General features: G+C 64.7%; 8 protein-coding genes across 8 annotated transcripts; 4 read left to right on the plus strand and 4 right to left on the minus strand.

The window, feature by feature from the left end:
- Positions 1 to 190: 190 nt before the first annotated feature.
- JCM10292_006768 (uncharacterized protein) lies at positions 191 to 2,484 on the minus strand (the record flags this gene model as incomplete). The annotated part of the gene is made up of 4 exons (XM_076647566.1): positions 191 to 377; positions 438 to 1,036; positions 1,099 to 1,671; positions 1,729 to 2,484. The coding sequence occupies 4 exons, from the start codon at positions 2,482 to 2,484 to the stop codon at positions 191 to 193; spliced, it is 2,115 nt and encodes a 704-aa protein (XP_076506736.1).
- Positions 2,485 to 2,652: 168 nt separating this feature from the next.
- Positions 2,653 to 4,943, plus strand: JCM10292_006769 (PDK/BCKDK family protein kinase; the record flags this gene model as incomplete). Its single annotated transcript, XM_076647567.1, has 15 exons — positions 2,653 to 2,672; positions 2,780 to 2,853; positions 2,946 to 2,962; positions 3,021 to 3,170; positions 3,238 to 3,419; positions 3,483 to 3,700; positions 3,762 to 3,817; positions 3,880 to 3,886; positions 3,947 to 4,107; positions 4,173 to 4,286; positions 4,343 to 4,416; positions 4,472 to 4,529; positions 4,591 to 4,609; positions 4,675 to 4,747; positions 4,823 to 4,943. The coding sequence occupies 15 exons, from the start codon at positions 2,653 to 2,655 to the stop codon at positions 4,941 to 4,943; spliced, it is 1,344 nt and encodes a 447-aa protein (XP_076506737.1).
- Positions 4,944 to 5,210: 267 nt separating this feature from the next.
- ESP1 (separase) lies at positions 5,211 to 13,155 on the minus strand (the record flags this gene model as incomplete). Its single annotated transcript, XM_076647568.1, has 19 exons — positions 5,211 to 5,445; positions 5,501 to 5,665; positions 5,720 to 6,147; positions 6,211 to 7,040; positions 7,096 to 7,353; positions 7,409 to 7,591; positions 7,646 to 7,815; positions 7,875 to 8,029; positions 8,087 to 8,311; positions 8,369 to 8,611; positions 8,666 to 8,819; positions 8,874 to 9,069; positions 9,123 to 9,230; positions 9,290 to 9,839; positions 9,896 to 10,372; positions 10,431 to 11,438; positions 11,497 to 11,813; positions 11,898 to 12,420; positions 12,478 to 13,155. The coding sequence occupies 19 exons, from the start codon at positions 13,153 to 13,155 to the stop codon at positions 5,211 to 5,213; spliced, it is 6,903 nt and encodes a 2,300-aa protein (XP_076506738.1).
- A 296-nt stretch (positions 13,156 to 13,451) lies between these two features.
- Positions 13,452 to 16,571, plus strand: JCM10292_006771 (AFI1/MesA family protein; the record flags this gene model as incomplete). Its single annotated transcript, XM_076647569.1, has 8 exons — positions 13,452 to 13,910; positions 13,979 to 14,701; positions 14,772 to 15,073; positions 15,157 to 15,529; positions 15,602 to 15,874; positions 15,937 to 16,095; positions 16,168 to 16,290; positions 16,362 to 16,571. 8 exons carry the CDS (start codon positions 13,452 to 13,454, stop codon positions 16,569 to 16,571), a joined length of 2,622 nt encoding a protein of 873 aa, XP_076506739.1.
- A 124-nt stretch (positions 16,572 to 16,695) lies between these two features.
- Positions 16,696 to 17,650, minus strand: JCM10292_006772 (uncharacterized protein; the record flags this gene model as incomplete). Its single annotated transcript, XM_076647570.1, has 5 exons — positions 16,696 to 16,772; positions 16,829 to 16,966; positions 17,019 to 17,252; positions 17,309 to 17,446; positions 17,509 to 17,650. The coding sequence occupies 5 exons, from the start codon at positions 17,648 to 17,650 to the stop codon at positions 16,696 to 16,698; spliced, it is 729 nt and encodes a 242-aa protein (XP_076506740.1).
- Positions 17,651 to 17,837: 187 nt separating this feature from the next.
- Positions 17,838 to 18,293, plus strand: JCM10292_006773 (uncharacterized protein; the record flags this gene model as incomplete). Its single annotated transcript, XM_076647571.1, has 2 exons — positions 17,838 to 18,182; positions 18,255 to 18,293. 2 exons carry the CDS (start codon positions 17,838 to 17,840, stop codon positions 18,291 to 18,293), a joined length of 384 nt encoding a protein of 127 aa, XP_076506741.1.
- A 673-nt stretch (positions 18,294 to 18,966) lies between these two features.
- SPC19 (Spc19p) lies at positions 18,967 to 19,776 on the plus strand (the record flags this gene model as incomplete). The annotated part of the gene is made up of 4 exons (XM_076647572.1): positions 18,967 to 19,068; positions 19,146 to 19,223; positions 19,292 to 19,438; positions 19,552 to 19,776. The coding sequence occupies 4 exons, from the start codon at positions 18,967 to 18,969 to the stop codon at positions 19,774 to 19,776; spliced, it is 552 nt and encodes a 183-aa protein (XP_076506742.1).
- Positions 19,777 to 20,242: 466 nt separating this feature from the next.
- On the minus strand, positions 20,243 to 21,738 carry JCM10292_006775 (uncharacterized protein; the record flags this gene model as incomplete). Its single annotated transcript, XM_076647573.1, has 6 exons — positions 20,243 to 20,339; positions 20,425 to 20,648; positions 20,741 to 20,867; positions 20,945 to 21,234; positions 21,324 to 21,355; positions 21,432 to 21,738. 6 exons carry the CDS (start codon positions 21,736 to 21,738, stop codon positions 20,243 to 20,245), a joined length of 1,077 nt encoding a protein of 358 aa, XP_076506743.1.
- Positions 21,739 to 22,020: the final 282 nt, after the last annotated feature.

Genomic DNA, 22,020 nt, shown 5'->3' on the forward strand with positions numbered 1-22,020 from the left:
GCTGTCGTCGCATGTCTGCTGTATACATTTGCAACGCTGCACTGCACTCTTTGCGGACTCTGCATCATCTTGACGGGCGACGAGGGACGGCAGGCAGAAGTGAGAGCAGAACCAAGGTCCGGCACACGTGATGTCACAGCAGCATCTCGGAATGATTTCACTCGATAGTACAACAACATCTCAAATACTCTTACGCTGAGAGCTCGTCGAGAAACTCTTCGAGCTCGAGCTGTCGCGCGTCCTGGCTGGCCTTCTCCGCTCGTCCGAAATCGATCAGCCGGAGGCCGCGAGTCGTGCGGACAAAGTTGGGCACGCGGAGGTCGCCGTGCACATAGCCGAGCGCGTGGAAGCGCCTGACTAGGTTGCGGACGTCGTCGCTGCGGGCGTGAGAGCCGTCAGCGGCTGGGATTGAGCGCGTGAAACGGGCGGCAACTCACAGTGGGAGGCATTCTGCAAATGAGAAAGGCTGCCCTTTCTCCAATACCATGCCCTCGTAGCCGTCGGGACTTGTGATCGAGCCGAGATACTGGACCGTGATGTCGCCGCCGCCGTCAGGGAGTCGGGCCAGCGTCTCGTACATGTTGCGCTCAACCAACATCTCCTGGTGCTGGACCTCGCCGTCCGCCTCGACGAGCTTGAGTACAAACGGAAGTGACGGCGAGCTGAGAACGACAACGCTCTCGTGGTGCGCCACGAGGTCGCTCAGCTCGAGGTGCCTGAAAGTGTCGAAGAGACGACCCGCTGTGCTGCTGTCGAGCCACATGGACGAGGTTGACGACGCGGAAGACTTGGACGAGGTCGAGCTGCTGAGCACAGTCAAGCCGTGCAAACTCGGCGCTTCGGTCGAGAGATCGGAGCTGTCGAGAGGGACGAAGAACCCCGAATCGGTCACAGACGGCGGGATAGGCTGTGCAGTAATGGTAAGCAACTTCTGCAGCTCGTCAACAGGGAGGAAATAGCGCACAGCGGGCGTGAAGCGCAGCTTCATGACACTGCTTTGGTGCTCGCCTGTCTTCACCTGCCATGACAGCTCGTGCTGCATTGAAGCGGATCAGTCAGCAGGTCACTCAGGAGGATCAGGAAAGGCACGCTACGCACCGTGGCAGTCAGCGCGCACTGCCTGTCCGACCCGTGCTCCTCTGCACCCCATTCAGCGGAATCAAACGTCCCGCTCGTCGAGATCCCTGCGCCGTCCTCATTTCTCGGCTCCTGATCCGATCCGCCGAGATGCAGTGCACTCGACTCCCCAGCCTCGCCACCATCGTCGAACTCGCTACCTCCGCCGCCCTCCTCACCCTGGCCTCCTCTGCCACCCCGACTTCCCTTGCCTTCTTCACCGGCGCCGTCTCGAGCGCCCGCCCCGTGCGTTGACGCGCCAGGCGGCTCGTCTGGCAGCCCAAGCGGGTTGGCAGGGAGGACGGCGAGCGCGAGCGCCACCGAGACACGTCGTGGGGAAGGGTGGTCGGGTCGGTCGAGCGGGGCTGAGTCGACGTACTCATGCACGGGCGTCACATGAAGCAGCTGTCGATCTGAATTCTTGCCCTCGCCTGGCAAAGTCGAGCCAAAGACGGTGAAGAAGCCTGACGCGCCGGCTACGGTGACCGACGCGTAGCGTGAGGACACGCCGTTGAGTTCAAATCGGCGCTTTTTCGAGGCGAGGATGGCGCTGATCTGCAGGCTGACATTAGTACGCCCCGTGTGCGCGCGGGGAGACTCGTGAGAGCGCACCTGAGTAACAAGCTTCTCCCACGTGTTCGGAAACCGCAGCATACCGTTGTCGCGGACCATCACGTCAGAGTTGACCACCACGAAGTTGATCGGGATGGTGAGCCGTTGCGCAATCTCCCGCAGCTCCTCCGCTGTTGCCGCTTTGAACACAAAGAAGCAGCCCAGCCAGTTCCTCCCCTCCACGACGAGCGCGCCGTCGCCCTGCACCGTATCGAACGCAACGCCGTCTGTCCGGTTGAAGTAGCTGTCATGCTTAAAGGTCCAGCGCTCTTGCGCAGCGGTGCGGATCGAGTTTAAGCAGCGCGAGACGGCCTTGTCGAGGCAGCTGGCAAGCTTCTCGTCCAGATCGTGTGCTTCGAGCACGTAGATGAACTCTTCGCGGTCGAGGACGGGCGTGAGGGGCGAGCCGTTGACACGCAGCAAGCAGTCGTTCGAAGCGTCGAGTCGCGAGAGGAGAGCGTCGAGTTTGGTGAGGAGGAACGGGACCGTCGTTGTGTCGGTAGCACCGCCCGCGAAGGTCGCCCACAGCAGGCCGTTCGCGTCGTTTGGCTTCGCCTCGCGGGGAGAGACGGCCGACGGTGACGACCTGGACCGGCCCGCCTCGCGCGCCTTCCTGACCGCGTTGGTCGGACGGACGTCGCGGACGAAGGTGGGCATGCCCACGGCGAGCGTGGCGCGGATCTGCGCGACGGCTGCGCCTGCAGCGACTTCAGCATCCTGGGCAAGGAACGCGTTCGAGGGTGCCGTGGACGACATTGTGCCTGCTCGACAAGGAGGTACATAGTCGACGAGCGAGGCGGTGAGGCGCGGAAGGGCGGGGCAACCAGGCGGGGGCAGTCCGCGGGGCGAGCGCCAACTTCCATCGCTTCTCGCCTCTCGCTTTACCGCAGACCGCTCGCTCGTGTGCTGCGCTGCGCAGCGACAATGTTCTCCTTCACCGACGCGTGCGTCCCCTCGCTCGCCCTGCTCGTCTGCCTGTTCCCCGGCCCGCCCCGCCCTCCGCTTCTGCCGGCCTCGTAGCGTCGCCGTGCTGACCCGCGGCCTCCTGCAGCCTGCGTCGACAGATCGCACACTATGCCACGTTCCCGCAGACGGGCGTGTCGCTGCGCCAGATGGTCATGTTTGGTGCGTCCGCTGCTCCCGTCGTCGGCCGTCATTGGCGCCCCACGCCCGCTTGACTCTGCAGCTCGCTCACTCGCTTGCGCTGCCCCGTGCAGGCCAGAACCCATCTCAGGTGCGCCGATTGGGCCTGAAGTCAGCGCACGCCCCGCTGAAGAGCATCGCTTGCACAGGGAACCCTCCTTCGCGCTTCCCAGTTCCTCGCCGCGGAACTGCCCATTCGCCTCGCCCACCGCGTCAAGGAGCTCGACGAACTGCCACATGGCCTTCATAAGATGCCCAGTATCGAAAAGGTCAAGCGGTGGTACGCGCAGAGCTTCGAGGTGCGCACAGTTTTCGTCCCGACCGCCCGCGGCGACTTCGGCTCACCTTTCCTTCTCCGTCCTTCAGGAGCTCGTCAACTTCCCTCGACCCGAACTCGCACCAGAGCTCCATGACGCGCTGCTGCGAGCATCGCAAGAGTCGGAGAGCATCCCGGAGCCCATACCCAACCCGTCCCTCCCCGAACACATGAAGCCGCGTCCAAATCAGCTCAAGAGCAAGCAAGGGCGGCAGAAGATGCCTCTCCACCGGTGCGTTGACACCCCTCTTTCAGGGGCGTAACGCCGTGATGCTGATACGCTCACCGCGCGCAGCTACTACTCGAATCCGGACGAGACGATCGTCTGGCCTCCCGAAGTACACGACTACAACGACCGCTTCACCCGCGTCCTGTCCAACATCAAGCGCCGCCACGACCCCGTCGTCACGACTGTCGCGCAAGGCATCCTTGAATTCAAGCGCGACCGCAAGTCGGCCCACATTGACCGCTCGATCCAGACGTTCCTCGACCGCTTCTACATGTCCCGGATAGGTATGCTCCACCGCCGCGCGTCGTCATGCTGCGCTCGAATTGACCGAGCGCATACCTACAGGCATTCGTGTACTGATCGGCCAGCACATCGCTCTCAACCGTCTCGAGCCGCACGAGGTGCGTTCTAGGCTGCCCAGCCAGTCTCGCTTCTTGCTCTGACCTTGTTCGTGCTGCTGCAGGACTACGGTGCGCTGGGCTGCCCAAGTGAGACTCTTGCAGAACCCGTCTGACTCTCCTTCGTCGCAGTCGGCATCATCTGCACGCGGACCAACGTGCACCAGATTGCGCGCGAGGCGATTGAGAATGCGACGTACGTGTGCGAGGAGCACTACGGACTCTTCAAGGGCCCGCCTGTCCAGCTCATCTGCCCGAAGGACCTCAACTTTATGTATGTGCCGAGCCACCTGGTGCGTCTCCACTCGTCCCGCTCGCATTCACGCGGAATTGCACTCGCTGACGACCGCAATGATAGAACCACGTCCTCTTCGAAGTCCTCAAGAACTCGCTGCGAGCTGTCGTCGAGACTCACGGCGTCGACTGCGAGGACTACCCGCCGGTCAAGGTCATCGTCGCAGAGGGTAACGAGGTGAGTGCATTCGACGAGGTCCCGCGAGAACAGCTCTCACGCCTTGCTACTTGCAGGACATCACGATCAAGATCTCGGACGAGGGAGGCGGCATTCCGCGCAGCGCACTGCCGCTCGTCTGGACCTGGATGTACGCCGGCCGCAACTCCCGCCTCTGGTCTCTGCACTGACCACTTCCGCTGCAGGTACACTACCGCCAACCCGGAAAACCTGGACCAGGATTTCCAGGGGACCGACTTCAAGGTGAGTCTTGCGGTCATCCACGAGGTGTTGCAGTCGCTGACTCGAGCTCTCGCGATTCTAGGCCCCCATGGCTGGCTTCGGCGCGTCTTGGTATTCAGACATCAGCACGAATGGCTCGAGTCCTGATTCACGTTTGCTCTCGCAGGTTACGGTCTACCGATCGCACGGCTGTACGCGCAGTACTTCGGCGGAAACCTCAAGCTCATCTCGATGGAAGGGTGGGTCGACGCTCGTGTGAAAGGCTTCCGAAATTCTGCTGACGCAGCCTCCTTGCCTGTGTAGGTACGGGACAGACTGCTACATCCACCTGAGCCGCCTCAGCCAAAGTTCCGAGCCTCTGCAGGTGTGCTCGCGCTCCGCGTTCTCAACTGGCCGCTGCGCCCCGCAAGTCTGACGCATTACCGCTCACAGTGATCTCCGTCCGTCTGCCTTCCGCCGCTGTCCCTCTCCGTCGCTCGTACCTGTTGCACCGGGCTCCTTCGCCCGGGGTGTATTATTTCTCCGTGCTGCAATGCGTCCTTTTCATCCTGCACAAAGTCTATGATCTGCTGTGTAGGGGGGTAGCTCGCGGTCTCGTTCGAGTCTCCGCCTCTCGTGCTGCATGCGAATATAGAGGATGCGATACGAGCTCTGAATGCGGTGATACAACAAGCTACAGCAATTCGAGAATAACGTGCGATTCTATGCAGCAGTGGGGCGGAAGCGGACGGGGATGCCGTAGAGGACGGGAGCGGCGCCGTTGAGGTAGCGCAGGTTGCAGACGGTGCGCGACTGGGCGACGGCGGCGGTGAGGGTAAGCGTGGAGGGGGCAGAGGCAGTCTCTGGCTCGGTAATGCCGGTCTGGCGGAGGACGGAGAAGGCGAACTTGTCGATATCCTTATCCGTCACGTCCCACAAGTTGGCGACCAGAGCCGGACTGCGGTTCAGCTGAGATCAGCGATGACCCTACCTGATATCGCGAGGCAACGCACCAGCCGCCGACCATGTAGTGGTAAGGTGTTCCGACGGGTTCAAAGTCGCCCTGATCCTTGAGGTGACCTGACGAGCAACCCCAGAGCATCGTCACGGCGCAGCGCGGAAGATGCCGAATGGTCTGCGAGCGGATGTATTGCTCGGCACCGCCGTGGCCGAAGAAGCTGCGAAAGGATGCGTCAGTTCGTTGCGGAAGAGAGGAGAGATAAGCGACGTACAGGAAAAGTTCCTTGTTCTGCAGCGCATTCTTGACTTCCTCCTCCATTGGCGTGCGACCGACAACGCCCGACCAGTTACGCTGCTCGGTCTGCTCGTGCAGCCACGGCTCGAACGTCTTCTGCGTGTTCTTCAGGTCGCCGCCCGGGTTGAGGATGTAGGACGTGCGAGAGGCGTCGACCTCGATGGTGCGGTCGGTGCTCTCCGCGTCAGCGAGCGAGGCGGCGAGGTCGAGACGGTCGCGAAGGAAGGCGAGCGAGGGCAATCGGCTGACCGAGCGGCCCTGCAGGCAAGGGATGGACTCCCAGGGGAAGGCCTGGAGCGCCTTGTCGAGGATGAGGAACGTGTGCTCGTCCGGGTCGGGCTGCGATTTCGGCGCAGACTTCGTGCCGTGCAGCTCCTCCAGCGCTTCGCGGAGGTCGACGACAACCTGTGAAGGCGCGATGATCAGCACGAACGCTACACACGAGCGGCACGCCCAGCCGGAACTCACCTGATCGACGTCCGTCTCGTCGCATGCGAGCGGCACGCCGCTGAACTGGAAGGACTCGGCCATGAACGAGAACAAGTCCTCGAGGTCCTCCTCGCGCGACGAAGACGGCAAAGCGGCGATGCACTCGACGACCGCGTCGTCCAGCTTGAAGCGGGTCGAGCGCTTGTCGCCCGCGGCGCGGATCATGCTGCGCTTGAGGATGCGCTCGATGCGGGCCTTGAAGGCGAAGAACGCCTCGGCGTCGCGCGGGCGAGCGTCGCAGAAGACGCTCTTGAACGCGCCCAGCCAGGCGTCCTCAATCGTCTGCAGCAAGACGGCGAGGCGCTGGTCGAGTTCCTTGCGCTCCTGCCACCAGGCGGCGCGCTCGTCCTTGCTTTCGACGTTCTTGGCGTTCTGTGCTCCGGCGTTGTTGAGCTCGATGATCTCGCGCAGCTCGGCTTGCGCAAGCGCGAACGTGAAGGCTTCGTCCTCGTCGCCTTCGCGGCGCGCAAGGCGGTCGAGCGGGAGCTTGAAGACGAGCGGCTCTGCCTCGCGCCGGTAGCGGCACAGGATGAGCGAGTCTTGCGACGGCGTCAAGTGAACGGTGATAGCGGACCAGGCTGGCGGTAAGAGAGAAGCCAACGGCGTCTCGACGAGCGATGGTTCGGGTGTCTCGATACGGTACCGCTCACGCAGGCTGTGCAGGAGGGCGAGATCGGCGTCGCCTTCGTCGTGCATCGGCGGCATCTCAGGGATGGGCCAGGTCAAGTCGTCGTGGCGGGTGCGGAGGGCGAGGCGGTGCTCGACAGCGTCGAGCATTTCGCGGCACAGGGTGACGGCGAGACCGACGTCTGCACAAAGCAGGAGTGAGCGCGACCTCGAAATGGGGTGAGCTCAGCGGCGTACCGAGCACGTGCGCAACCGTCGCTGCCGACCGCTTCGTGACCTTGCCGACGCTGGCTTGCATCGCGCGCATGGTCGAGGAGAGCGCCGCAAGCCCGCGCAGCTTCGCCGGCTGCGCGCGCGAAGTGCTGAGCGAAATGGCGCGTCCCAGCAGTGTATCGATGTCCTTGATCGCGTTGAGCACAGTAGGACCGGTGCGCGGCGTGCCAATCTTGACGACCGCGCCAGCAGCCGAAATGCCCAGTACCGGCATCGAGAGGACTGCGCGTTCTTACGGATCAGCAAATCTCCGCGAATCGTAACGTTTCCAACGCACCAGAATCGGGAAGCATGCCGAGGACCGGGTCAGACGTGCAGCGTACGAGTAGCTCCTGCAGCCGAATCATCGCGAGCAAGCGGAGTTCGTCGGCCTTGTCCTCCTCGAGCGAGGCGAGCCGCGTAAGGCGGCGGACCAGTCGCTGCGCTTCCTCCGGCTTCTTCTGCTGGCGAAGGAGACGAACTGTAGACCGAGACGTCAGTACGGCTAGGCGAATTCGAGGGAAGTCAAGCTTACTCTGTGCGCGGAGGAGGTACGCCTGCGAGGCGGGAAGAACCCAGTCGACGGTCGGGAGGTTGCGCGCAGCTGGAGACGGGGAAAGCGAAGCAAAGTGCACTGTCGGCCCCGTAGACGTACGACGGCGTCCGGACGAGTATTGCTGCGCAGGGGTGTGCTGCTTGACCGGTCTGCGAACGATTATCTCGATCAGAGATGCGCTCTCTCTCCGAACATCGCAGCAACGTACGAGCGACCAGCGTCTCCGTCACTGGCGGAGGCCACGAAAGCGTCGAGCGAGCTTTGCGCAGCGAGGTACAGCTGGAACGCCTCGAGCTGCAGGCTCGCGCGATGGTGCAGGTCGGCCTGAAGGCGCTGCAGTTCAGCAGCTTCGGCGCAATTGGCCTGCACAGCCCGGAAGTCAGCACGCTGATCGAGCAGGTCACGCAGAGATGGACGGACTGAGCCAAGAAGAGCAGTCGCCCTGTCGAGATCGCCCGACGCCTCCTGCATCTTGCCCCAATGCATGCGCACGTCGGCCCGAAGCGACAGCGCACGGACCATCTGACGCGGCGAAGCCAGGTCCTCTGCGAGATCGAGCGCTTGTTGCGCGAAGAAGTCGGCAGATTTGGGAGTGCCGCGCACAAAGTGCAGTGAGGTAACGCGGAGAATGGCGTCGAGCAGCAGCTGCAATGCGAAAACGGTCAGCGTGTCACCTACTGAGAGACAACATGGACATTTCACCTCGGCAAGCTGCCAGGACAAGCCGGCATGCGCGCCTCCGGGCAGGACCGTGCCCTTGCGCTCGTTGATCGGGGCGGCATCAGCCAAGGGCGTGACATGGTCGGTAGGGCGAGCAGAGAACGTGGACTCCGATGGCGGAGGCGATACGGAAGGAGTAGAGGCGAGGCGTGAGACGTTGTTGAGGGCACGAGTCCCCAATCGCATGGCCTGCATGGCGGGTGCGATAGACCGACTGAGCTCGCCCTGATGATGCAAGCGTCAGCGAAGTCGGTAAGTCCGTCTATAGACTCAGCCCACCTTGCGCTGAAGCATGAGTGAGCAGGTGCTCGAGGCCGTGCTCGCCCGTTGGAGCAGCAGCGTCCGCTCGACAATCTTGGCCGTGCTCGAAGTCGCGCTCGCATCCCCCTCAAGCGAATCAGCGAGAGACAGTGCCGTCTCGTACGCTTGCGCGCTGCGGATGGAGCGGTCAGTTCTGCATATAGGCAAACAGGCGAGCGGTTCGTACCTCCGGTCATGATTGCCCAGCAGTGCGAGGTACTCGGCATGACAAAGCGAACGTCCAAGGCGGGCCACGACCGAAACTGGCGCGCCAGACGGCGCATGTGTGCGGCTCTCGGCTTGCGCAAGGATGATGCCTGCGCGCGATGTCTTGCCCAAGCGGAGGTACTCGCGAGCGAGTCGTGTCGACGACACGATGAACGCTATTCCAACGAGCATCAGCAGACGCTTCTGCAAGCAAAGCGTGAGAACGCACCGTCTGTACTGCCGCACGGAAGCATGCTCGACAGCCGGCGAAGGAATTTGAGGCAGGCGATCTTGAGCAAAATCTCGCCTAGCGTGCCGAGGAGCGAGGCGAGCGAGTCTGCGATGCGCACAGCGTTAGTCGCTGGAGTCTCCGACTGGCTGGAAAGCGTCGCGTACCGAAGAGACTGTACACTTTCTCGACGTCGTCGAGAATCAGCTTGCCCGGCCTAGCCCCGTGCTTCGGTAGCTCAGGCGAGTCGCGCAGGTCCACCTTGCCTCTCGTTGCTCGCGGCGGTGTGGTCTGCTCGGGGGCGGCCAGCGGTGCGGTCACTGCGCGTCGCGAAGTCGATGCGCTAAGCGCGCGGCTCGCTTGCGGCGTCTTCAGCGCCGTGCGGGTCCGGGCCGGCGTTGCAGCGGCACGCGTGGGGCGACTGCGGGTCGTGCGCGTTGTGCTCGGATCTGCTGCAAGTGGACTGGCGGGGCCTGGCGCGGCGGTACGCTGCACAACGGGCGAGGCGCGCTTGACCGGCGCTGAGGGAGAGGCGGGGAGATCGTCGTCGAGCGCAGCCGAGAGGAGCTTGAGCGCCTGACGCGCTTCGCCGGCGAACCGTTCGTTTATCAACGACGAGGGCGGGTGGGCGGAGTGAGCGTGGATGGCGAGGAAGATGTGCGAGACGGCGAGGTATTGCGGTGCGTACACGTGAAGACGAGCATCGGGTCCGTTCTCCTGTGCGTTAACAGTCAGCTCGCTCGGGCCAGGAGGAGTCAGACCAGGACACGCACCTCGCGCTCGCACAACTGCTTGATCTCGTCGGCCAATTTCGCAACCTCTTCCGGCTTCGCAGCGTGTCCGCCCATGCCTGATGCCTGTAGCTTACGCAGCAGCACCCTCGCGCGGCGCATCGGGTACTCATCCGCGTCGTAGAGCCCTTCGAGCGCCTCGACGAGGGCGAGGATGGCGCGACGCGCCTCGTCGCGCTCCGAGTACGGCTCGAGGGCTGCGACCTGCATCTCGACGAGAACGGCGTGCGCTTCAAGGGGGAGCGAAGAGGCGCGAGGGGCGGAGGTGAGCGGGATGATGGAAGGCGGGAGGAGGAGATCGAAGACGGCGAGGCGGGTAAAGCGCTGGACGAGCTTGTAGGTCGCGGCGTGTGAAGTGAGAAGCGTGGAGAGAGGGAGGCTGGCAGCGTCGGACGCGAGTGAGGAGAACGTTGCGGAGGGTTGTGCGAGCGCCGAGGCGATGTAGGCGTCGTAGGCGTTCTGCGAGAGAATGCGGGTGAGCCGCGCGTTGACAAGCGCGGAGTGGAATCGTGCGCACCTTCTTGTCCCTGATAGCGTGCCGTACCAGCGCCAATAGCTCGTACCTCCTGCCCATGAGGCGCTCGAAGTCGGCCACCGCCTCCTTCATCTCCTTCTCCACCGCCCTCCTCTTCTCCCTCGCGTCCTCGTCGTCCTCACCGACCTCCTCGCTCGCAATCTTGAGCTTTTCGATCCCCTCGAGCAGCTCACCCTCCTCGCTCCCCTCCCGACTCGTCAGCCCCACCTCCCGCGCCCGCAGCAGCGTCGCCTCGCCGACCTCGCACGCCAGCTCGACGAACGCGCCCGCGGCTTCCGCACGCTGCGCGTTGTACAGCGTCCCGCCGAGGTTGTACCCCGCGCTCGCGAGCGTGCGCAGCGCATAGTGCTGCTCGAGCCTCACGCCCGCCGGAGCGAGGACGAGCGCGCGCGCGCGCCGCAAGAGAGCGAGAGAGACGCTGTACGTCGAGCGGTCGTCGAGTGCGAGGGACGAGTACGCGAGCACGACGAGCGAGTCGACGGCGCCCGTTGTGCGCGCGTCGTTGCCCGCTTCGTGCGCTGCGAGCGCTTCGGCATGAGTCGCGAGGCGCTCGACCGCTTCGCGCGTCACAGCTTCGAGCTCTGTGCGCGCGGGTGCGGGCGCGCCCAGCAGGACGATGAGCTGGTCGAGGCGCGAGACGCCGCGCTTGAGGTGCTTGACGAGGATGTACCGTGTGCGGTCGACGAGCTTGTCGATTTTGGCCGCTTCGAGCGAGCCGGCAGGAAGACTCGTGCGCAGGCGCGTGAGGAGTGGCAGGGCCGAGCTGGCGCGCCGGAGCTGGTCCGCAACAGAAGACGCTTTGGCTTCGTCGCTCGAGGACGGCGAGGCGCGAGTGTGCGACTCGAAAGCTGCGAGCGCGTTGGCGAGCTTGGCGCAGAGCTGCGTCGCGTGTACGGAGGGGTCGGGAGGGATGGGAGAGGATGAGTCGGAGGGAGACGAGTCGACGCCGAGGAGATGCGAGACGCGCTCGATGAAGGCGAGGTCGTCGGCCTGCGGGCGCCTTGAACATGAGCCCACGTCCAACAAAGACGTGCAGGGAGAGACGTACCCGACGAGCAATGTGCAACACGACCTCGCACAGCTCCCTCCACTTCTCCACGCCTCCCTCCCGCCCGTCCATCAAGCCCTTCTCCTCGAGCCTATTAACGACCTGCTCGAACGCCGCGCGCGCTTCAGCACCGATGCGGCTCGCCGAGTAGCCGAGCTTCTCGGTCTGGCGCCCGTACAGCAGCAGGATCTTGCGGTGCTGGTCGTGGAATGCGGCGAGTTTGTCGGGCGCAGCCGCGACGTCAGACGGGGCGAGGGCCGAGGTCGAGGCGTAGTAAAGAAGGGCGTGTAGTCGGAGCGTGAGCAGATGCTCGGGCGCTGCGATCCAGAAAGCAATTCCACCAGGTCAACGAGCTTCTCGTCGCAAGAACGGCTGCCCACAGTGATGCCGCAAGAACGCACCGACACTCCCCTCAGCGCCCGTGCACCCTTTTGTCATCGTGCCAAACAAGCTCGTGAGCATCGCATCGAGCCGCTTGTCGACCGCGTCGCGCTCGTTTGCGTCCTCGACGAGCGCGGCCTTCTCGCGGTCCCACAGCGCACGCCACTCTTGCGGCGTGCCGAGCTGCTCTCCTGCCGACCCCGAAGCGCGCTCTGAGCGCCGCAGCAGGTCGGACAGGAGGCGGTCGCGCTCCTCCCGGGCGGTGGGGGCGGAGAAGGCCGGAGAGCGGAAGAAGGCGCCGAGGAGGTATTGCTGGATGGCGAGGACGAGCGGGACAATGTCGGCGAGTGTAGGGCGGGCGGAGGAGGGGGAAAGGGTCTCGGAGAGCGACGGTGGGGCGAAGAAGGAAGCGGGCGGCAGCGGGATGAGGAAGGTCGGCAGATGCGACAAGAGAGGAGAGGCAGACGGCACGGGCGGGGCGTCGCTCCACCATGATAGTATGCTCGCGCGCATGTTAGAGAGCTCGGACACGGCGAGAGGGAACTGGTAGCCGAGAGTTAGCCTTGATGTGCACGAAAGCAGTAGATCGCGCGGACGCACCATCTCCATCTCGACGAGGCTCGCGACAATGCTCCCTGCCGCCTTCTCGACGTCGAACTTTTTCCTCCCGAGCACGCCGTCCGCGGCGAGTGCGCGCAAGAGCTTTAGCGCCTTGTTCGCCTCGCGCGCCGCATGCTCGACCTTGTCCCGAGTGGCTGCCTGTGCCGCTGTCGCGCGCAGGCTGGTCGAAGAGCTCGTCGAGCGGACGGTCGACGCTGTTGGAGATGCCGAGCGGGCAGAGGAAGGACCGGCAGCGGGAGTCGAGGCGCGGAAGCCCGACTTTGCGAAGGACGAGAGGGCGGCGAGAGCCGAGTTGAGGGCTTTGGTGGCATCCCTTGCACGCTCTGCGGGGCTCTTGGCCTCGTCCTGCTGTATCTCGTTCGTCCGTGCTGGCGCTGCTCGTGCCTTGGTGGGCACGGTGGCCGCCGAGCAGGAGGTTGAAGGAAGCGGGCGGTTCTGGGCGGTCGAGCGGCCGAGGGGCTTGACTGCGGGCTTGGTTGTCCGGGTAGCAGTCGTTGTGCGGGTCGTGGTAGTCGTCCTCGGCCTTGACTGGGACACCTCGAGGCTGTCGGGGCTGTCTGCGAGAGTGTCAACAGCGCGGGTCGAGGCAGGAGCGGGGCGCGGTGCGGCGGTGCGGCGGGTCTTTGCCGGTGCTGGCGGCGGGCGCAGTGCGTTCATCTCGAGCTGTGCGCCTGTCCTGCGTGGCTCCTGTCCCGCGGGAGCGCGTGCAGCGGAGAGCGACGAGGGCGAGGTCGAGTTGCGACGCGTCTCGAGGTGCCGCTGACCGCGCTCTCGCCGCTCCTTCTGGCTAGAAGTGACAGCGTCGAGCTCGACTGGGCTGTCCAGGGCTGCAAACTCACCCGCAGGCTCCCGCACGAGCTGCGACTGCACTCCGCTGCCGACCCCCACCTCGCCTCGACTCTCGCTCCTCTCGCACCGCTCGCTCGCTCGCTTGTTCGCCGGGAAAGGGAGCCATGCTCGCAGGGACACTGCCCTCGTCGGCATCCACCGCGTCCCTCGCAGCCGCACACGCGCACGCCGCGTCGCACACCCACGTCGACTATGTCCTCCTCGCCGAGTTCGACATTGACCAGGGCTCGATCCTCAAGCACCAGTACCCGCACGACACGGGCACCGACGAGCACCTCCTCGCAGAGCACATGCTCCCCGACGGCGCACACGACCGCCCAGAGGACTGGACCGTCTTCTACCTCAACCAGGTCCCTGCCCTCACCGTCCGCGACGCAAAGGGCAAGGGCAAGGCTCTCGACCAGGATGGCGACAACGGGACTGGCGCCACAAACGATGCCGACGGCGGCCTGCTCTATGTCATGAGCCTCGTGCGCACCAAGAAGGACGCGACCGTCCGCCGCGGTGCACTCGTCAAAGCCCTCGCCGTCGCCACCCGCAATCCCTACATTCAAATCTTCAAGGTATGTCACTTTTCCGTTCTTCCGCCATGCGAGCGGCAGCATCTGACGGCTTCGGATGGTCGGATCAGCCGATTCTTCTCCTCGCGCTCGAAGACTATTTCAACAACCCTTCACTCTCGGTCCTCGCCAACCTGTACGAGTCGCTCAACGCGATGGACACGTCCGCCCTCCCCTTCCTCACGGCCGACGAGCGTATCGTGCTGCGCACGTCGGACCGCAAAGACTTGTTCGAGCACAAGTTTGTCGAGGCGGCTGCGCGAGTGCGCCGAAGCGACTCGGGGCGCAGCGCAACGGCGATAGACTCGGATGCTGCTTCGCTCGCTGCTCGAGCCTCTGCAGGCGAGGAAGGCAGCGGCGCGGCCGAAGTCCTCGAGGACGGCCTATCGTCGCGCGGAGCGACGACCGACGACTTGCATCACCAGCACCCTCTGCACGGGGTGCGACCGGCCCCCTCGTCCGACAGTTTGAGCTCGCTTGGCCACACACCGAGTATAGGCACGGCGGCGAGCGCCTCGCGCGACGACCTGCCGTCTACGGGGCGGTCGTCGTCCCGCGCGACCACGTTTACGGTCGCGAGCAGCACGGACGAGGCGCGCAGCTCGTGGTCGCAGCAGCCGCCGGTCCCGCCGCTGCCGCGAGCGGCTGCTGGGCGGGGAGCAGGCGCAGCGGGCGCGCAAGCGATGGCAGGACGGCCCAAGGACACGCACTTCTTCGAGACGCGCGTCGTGTACAACGGAGTGACGCTCCCGGTCAAGATCCCGCTCGCGACGTTTCCGAGCGAAGTGGGCGACGTGCGTGGCTCTCGTCTTGCAGACGCTGCTCGCCCGTCTCGACTGACCCGCTCGCTCACCCGACGCGCAGTACTCGCTCATCAAGCTCATCCAGACCTTCTCCTCACCCTCCTCTCTCGTCCCGGGCCCGCTGCATCCGCACCTGCACACGAGCGGCGCCTCGACCCCGGCGCTCATCGTCCTCTTCAACGCGCTCCTGACGAACCAGCGCGTCGTCTTTCTCGGGCACGGCCAGCCCGCCGCGCGCGTCGCCGAGCTCGTGCTCGCTGCGTGCGCGCTCGTGAGCGGGTGCGGGAGCGTGCTGCAGGGCGGGATCGAGGAGCGCGCGTTCCCTTACACAAACCTGTCGAACCTCGACAACTTGGAGAACGTGTGCGTCACCATCTCCCTCTTTCTCTCGACATGAAAAGCACCAGGAGCTGACGCCGAGGTGTGTCTGACGTTCGCCACAATAGCGACGGCTACATCGCGGGCGTGTGCAACCCGGCCTTTGCCGACCGCCCCTCGTGGTGGGACGTCCTGTGCAACCTCGAGACCGGCCGCATTACCGTCTCAAAGGAGCTCAAGCTGCCTTCTTCTCCCTCCGCCGGGACCGCGTCCACCGGGACGTTCGGGCGCGGTGCGGGGACGCTGCGAGGCGAGTTTGCGAGCTGGGCGCCGGGAGGGGCGGGAGGGACTGGAGGGAGGGGAGGAGCAGGCGCGGGAGGGACGGATGCGGTGGACGAGATGGGGCAGCTTGCGGGGAGTGCTGCGGCAGGAGGTGGAGGAGGGAGCGGCGGGACTGGGAAGGGTGGGAGCGAGTCACACGATGTCGCGTTCATGGACGAGGTGCGCCTGCCTCTCGAACGCGCCGGTTCTCTATCGGACTTGCGGCTCACCTGTCTGAGCACCGTGTCGCAGATTCTTCACGCGATCCAGGCGCACTACGGTGAGTCGGTCATTCGCGCGCGCCTAACCGACTATGTCGCCCGCTTCGTGCGGCTCGCGTCGCGGTACGAAGAGGAGACGACCTCGACGACCTCGATCGGCTTTCCGAGCGCGCCGTGCGCGCATGGCAGCCTCGGGAGCGGGATCGTGTTTGGCGATGAGGGTGCGGGCCAGCGCGAGGTGCTGGGCAACGCGGCGAGGATCGAGGCGTGGATGCGCACAAAGAGCTACAAGGTGTACCAGCAGGTGCGTGCGACTCTGTTGCGATCGCTCAGAGCACGACTGACGCTGAGATGGTCACTGGACAGACCTTCCGGCAATCGCTCCACGACTCGCCGGTGCGAGGGTTCGACCTGACGCATCAGATCATGCGTCTGCGCCTCTCGCGGCAGCTTCCGCCCGCCGAGACGCGCCTCATTTTCCAGACGCTCGCACAGAGCGTCCGGACAGACGAGCAAGTCGTGACGGTTGGTCTTCTCCATGGTGTCCTCTGTCGCCTCGCAGGGCTGACAGTCTCCCCCCTCGCGCCGCTCGAGCAGCTTCTCGCGCAGCTCCCGTCGCACTTTGGCGGTCTCCTCCCTCTCGCATTCGGGTTCTTCCACCCCGCGCCCGAAGTGCGCCACCACACGCTCGAGCTGTTCGACACGATCTCATCGCACCCGGTGCGCGCCATTCCTTCTCCACGCCCGCTTCCTCGGCAGGCGCTGACCCGCCCTGGTCGCGCGCCCCGCAGACGGGCAGCAAGTTCGTCTCGACCCTCAACGCCTTCCACCGGCTCGCGTATGCACGCCTCGCGCGCGAGCGCGAAGCGTCCGCCGCCGCCGCAGTCGCGCGAGAGCAGCACGCCGGCGCCGGTGCAGGGAGCGGGCGGGAGCGCGAGAGCACAATCACGCTGCATGTTGGGCCGGGGGCGGGCGGGCCGCCGCTGCCGCTTAAGGAGTAGAGAGCATCGGGGAAGAGGAGGAGTGCAGTTGATTGCGGCGCGACGAAGACTCGGCGGGGAAAGCTACAAGCGAGCGAGAGGGTATGCACGACAGGCTGGGTATGGCAGAGAGGAAGCTGCGAGGTCACGCGGTGGCTTCGTAGGGCTTGAGCGCGAGGCGGATGCGCTCGTGCACCTCGAGGAGCTGGCGGCGGTCGAGCTCTGCGTGTAACGTCTCTGTCAGTATGTGGTGAGCTCTGACGCAGAGGGAGACGCACCCTGCTTGTCTTCCTGCGCCTCGAGCTTGCGCATCGTCGCCTCCAGCGAAGCACGGTGCTGCGCCGAGAGATCCTGCAGCTGGCGGAACGTCGCGACGGCCATGTTGTCGAAAAGATCACTCGCGGCATGAAGGTACGCTGATGCACCGGGTGTAAGCTTTGCCGAGAGATGGGACAGGGGACGGCGCACCTTCGAGATCGTCGAGGTCCTCCGCCTCGTCGCGGTTGACCGTGTCCTCGAGCTCGTGCAGCCCGAGAGCAGGCATGAGCGAGTCGACGTCGAGCAGGACGAGGGGCTCGGGCGTCGTCGACCTCGAGTCGCGCTCGAGTGCGCTGGTCTGCTCGGCGCTCGCTCCGCCGAGGAGGCGCGTCAAGGCGCCCGTGACGAGCGTGCGGAAGTCCGAGATGCGCAACTTGTCCTTGTCTGTGTGCGGAGGCTCTGAGTCCGAACCCAGACTAGCGCGATTGCGCGAAGCGCACTGGCAGCATATTCAGACGCGGTGTTATCGTTGACGAGCGCCTGAAGCTTCGCACGCTGCGCCGTCTGCAGGCGCACGACGAGCCTGAAGACAAAGACGACGAAGACGGTCTTGAGCTGGTCGAGCTCGACGAGGATCGCTGCGACTCGCTCGCGGTCAAACGAGTCTGGCGTGGCCAGAGTCAGGACAGCCCGGGGATACCTTCAAGAGCGTCGTCGTCCTCGCGTGAGTCGTCGATAAGCATCTGCGCCCAGTGGACCTGGTCGAAGCGCGGCAGCGGCTCGGTGACTTGGGACGGGACGAGGAGATGCGAGTCGAGAGCAGGAGAAGGAGGAGACGGCATTTCGAGCAGTGTTTAGGCGACAGGTTTGGGCTCGAGTGAGAGAGAGTGATTCGACAGCAGGCAGAAGCAACACAGCAGTGGAGCGAGAGCAGGCTCGCGTGACAAGTCGGAGGGAAAGAAGCGGAGCTCGACGACGACGCTTCCCTCCTTCAGCCGCGTCGAGACGAGCCAGCGCCCGCCCGTCGAGATGCAGAGCCTCGCACACAGCGCAGCGCGCACCCTGCGCTCCTCGCTCCGCCCCTGCGCCTGCCGCATCCCCGCCCCGACCCCGTCCTTCTCCCCGCTCCGCTCCCTCTCGTCCGCCGCCCGCCCGTCCCTCCAGCCTGCGCCCAGCCCGCTCCAGCGCGCTCTCCAGGCCGCCCCTCGACCCGCATTCGCCGCCTCGACCCCGGCGTCGGCGCCGCAACCGCAGGTGCAGCAGGTTCGCGGGTTCAAGATGTCGGTCATCCCGCGCCGCATGCGCAAGAAGGCCAGCCCGAACGCGCGCAACGGTGGAGCAGGCAAGACGGCGCGCAAGCACGGCGCAAAGGCGGTACGTCGGCGAAACCCTCGTCTCTGCTCTCTCGCTTGCAACGGCTGACACTCGCTGTCATGCGCCGTACAGGCCAAGCGGCGACGCATGCGCATCAAGAAGATCAACTAGACGGCGCTCTTGTACGGCGCAGGCGGCGCATGTAATCGGTATCGACAACACTCACCTGAACTCGCATGCCTGTTGAGAGATGCTGTTGCGGAGGCATATGAGGCATTTCGTGCGCACATCTCGTGCTCGTGAGCTCTGCGGGCCTCGCCGACGTATGAGCGCCTTCCGCGGCATCTCTCGCCGGCGAGACTGTAAAATTGCCCGGCGCGCTCAAGGCTATTCGGCCCCCTGCTGCTCTGGACGACGGCGTGCTGTCTGACGAAGCTCGTGCTCGTCTCGACGCAGTGTTTGTATGACTGTGTCAGAGGAGCGAGGCTTCACCTCTGCAGGACGACCTTTGATTCCAAGATAACGGTTGGTGACCCTGCCAGACGCACCTTGTATGGCGTGCAGTGAAGGCAAGCGACTCGCCAGGCACCGGAAATAGGCTGTGCGTTGATTAGCAGCCCTCGGAAGCAAAAGAAAGCGGTCGACAAAGCCAGGCGACCTTTGGTTCCGCGTGAACGGCTCCTCTGCCTCCATCTTGTCCGCTCTCGTCGCAGATTCGTGCTCGTGCGGTTGCGCAGTAGTCGCAGAAAGACTCAGAACAGGCTGAGCCTCGGCCACACGGACCCACGCCGTCTACTGCCACCGCCTTCTTCGCCTCATCAGCACCGCCCCGCGCACACGAGCCATGTCGCGCGCCCGGCAGTCGATGTACCCCGCGCCGCCGCCTCCGACGCACTGGAACGCGCTCGAACAGTGCTCTGCCGCGCTGCAGGCCAGCTGCGCGAACGTGCGTCCCGCTCTGCCCACCGCGTCGGAACGCGAGTGTTTGCTGATCAACGCGGTGGTCCATTCCGACGCACGTAGGTCCGGAGCGCGGCGGGCATCCTGGATCAGGGCACGATGGACCTCCCGCGCCTGGCGACAATCGTGCAGAGCCGTCGGGTTCGTCCCTCCCCTCCTCCCGCTCCCCGTCTCGCTCGACTCGCTCACAGACTCACTCGTCGCGACAGATGTTCGACCTCGTGACCGAGCCCGACGTCTTTGCTGCACAGCGTGCGCTCGCAAACGAGATGAGCCCGCAGATTGAGGAGCTCATCTCGCGGGCCGAGGACGGGCTCGAAGGGCTGAAGCAGCGCGAGCGCGCATTGAGGGCACGAGTGCGTTCAGCTCTTGCTTCCCCCGACGCTCTCGCGCCGCATGAGCTCTGCGGGGCCATTCGTGTGCGAGTGCTGGAGCAGGACGGTTTCAGCTGACCTCGTCGCCCCTGCAGGTCGACAAGCGTTCCGCCGCCGCCTCGCGCCCGCAAGCCTCAGTCACCGTCTCGCAGGACGAGCTCGACGTGCTCGAGCAGAAGCTCGCGCAGCTGCAGCAGCGCAAGGAGCGCCTCGGGCGCGAGGTAGAGCTTCTCGACGAGAAAGGCGGCGCGGCTGCGGGCAGGGGAGCGGGGACCGCGAGGGGCGCGGGCCGGCCGGCCGTGAGGGGAGGAAGGCGCTGATTGAGCGGGCTGAGTTGGCGCTGTTGTTGTTCTGCTCCTTGTTGTATTGCACAGTTTCGTCTCGGGAATGCCTCTCCTGAACTGTCTCTCCGGCTCCTGCTCTGTGTCGACAGCCGCGGTCTCTTGCGCTACAATAAGAATCGAAACCTGACATTGATGGGTCAGGTTCTGCGGTTTGATTGACGCATTGTGCTGCAGGGGAGATTTCGAGGACACGCAAGTGCTTGGGCGTCCACCGTTGACCTCCTTTCGCTGAACGGCCTGCAGGTTTTCTCTCTTTATCGGCCCTTCTCGATCCTTTGCCAGTGGGGTGGCCTGGCACGGGGGCCTTGTCGAGCGCAATCCTTCTCGCGCATCGACCTTCCTAATCCCAGCTCTTCGCGTGCACTGCACAACAAACCTCGAGCAGAGAGGTAGACCCCGGAAGTTCGACAGGCAATAGACAGTTGAGTCCATGCTGGTCAATTTACGATGCCCGCACCTCGAACTCGAAGACCTGCTCCGCCGCCTCGCGCATCGTCTGCGCAAACGGCTTCCACTCCAGTCCAAGCTCCTTGACCGCCCTGCATGCACGTCACAGTAGTCAGCAGCCGTGTAGTACCCTGCGCAACCACGCAGAGGGGAGTAAGGGAGGAGCACTCTCCGCACCTGCTCGAATCCCAGCTCCAAGCCGGCCTCCTATCCCACCCTTTCTCCCCTCCAGGCTGTACGATCCTCCCACGCTTGTCCAGAAACGCCTCGTGGAGCGCGTGTGCGCCTTCCGAGCCGGTAAAGGCGTGCGCGGCGACAAAGTATCGCCTGTTGGCCGAGACGGAGCGACGCTCGACAGCCCAGAGATGCGCGAGGGCGCAGTCGGAGACATCGATCATGGACTGCAGAAGCAAGCATGTTGGTCAGAACGACTACCCACGAAGGAGAGAGAGCGCAACGGTTGCGCAAAACATGCAGCCGGAGAGAGACGCACCTGAATAGGTGCGACGGGAAGTTTGTCCTTGTCGATGAACTCGCGGATCCAGGCGGCCGACGTAGACAGGCTGTCGACCGAGTCGATAGGCTGCTCGGACTTGCCAATGATGTAGGTCGGGAGGATGCTGCGGCGACATGCAAGGTCAGCACGGCACCTAGGTAGCAGGACGATTTCCTCGGTCCGCGGGAACTCGGAATGCACGTCGTGAGCACAAAAGCAGGCTTCTCTTGCTCGACAAAGTCCCACGCGGCCTTTTCGGCAAACTTCTTGCTCGCGACATACACGAGCAGCTGGTCGTCCGTCTCCTTTGCCTCTTGCCAACTCAGCGGGCACCAGTCGTCCTCGGTGTACACCTTGCCGGCGTTCCCGCCGGGCGCCTGGTCCGCGTGGTAGTCTTGTAGCGCGGCAAAGGACGACGTGAGCACGACGTGCTGCACCGTCCCGGCGCGGTGCGCCGAGCGGAGCACGTTCAGCGTGCCTTGTACCGCCGGCTGCGGGCACATTTCGTCAGCGACTAGCTCATGTGACCCGCAATAAGATGGATGCAGTCGCTCTGAGCGCCGAGACGGGTCACACGCACGCGAAGCATGTCGCGTTCGTTGTCTTCGAAACCTGCTCGAGCCGACACACCTCAAGCGTCAGTCCCGCCACGCTTCTCGCACCCTGAGCAGCCGACTCCGTAGCGCACCAAACGTGAACGGCGACGCCGTATGCACGACGACTTCTGCGCCCCGGACGGCCTCGTCAAACGCGCCTTCGACGCCCATGTCCTCGACCAGCACCACCTCGAGCCTCCCATCCTCCCCTCCCTCGCCCCCCTCGTCGCGGAAGTACTCCGGAAAGTGCGCGCGCCACGCGGCGGCTTGCGACGGCTTGCGGACGGTCCCGCGCACGCGGTACGACGAGCGGAGGAATGCGTGTGCGACCGAGGCGCCGAGATAGCCCGAGATGCCGGTGACGACGACGAGCGGGCGTGGCTGTGCGGACGTGGCCATTGAGTGAGCGGTCTGGGGCAGTCGAAGAAAGGAGGCGAGCGGGAGATGCAGGCGCGGGCGACGAGAAACCGGGAGAGTGGGGCGCCTCTGCTTCCGCGTCGACGTCGATCACCCCTTGCGCGAGAAAGCAGCGAAGCGGCGGCAACGAGCGGGGCGGGATATTGTAAACAGACTTGGTATTTCTTGAGCAATTCGGAATCAACGGGAGCACGAGAGAGAGAGCGAGCGAGAGGGAGAGGGAGATCTTCGACGACGACTACGGAGGAGGAACGAGACACCGGG

Source organism: Rhodotorula paludigena (assembly GCF_050403205.1).
Source record: "Rhodotorula paludigena JCM10292 DNA, Rt_paludigena_JCM10292v1_ctg10, whole genome shotgun sequence".
NCBI lineage: Eukaryota > Fungi > Basidiomycota > Microbotryomycetes > Sporidiobolales > Sporidiobolaceae > Rhodotorula > Rhodotorula paludigena.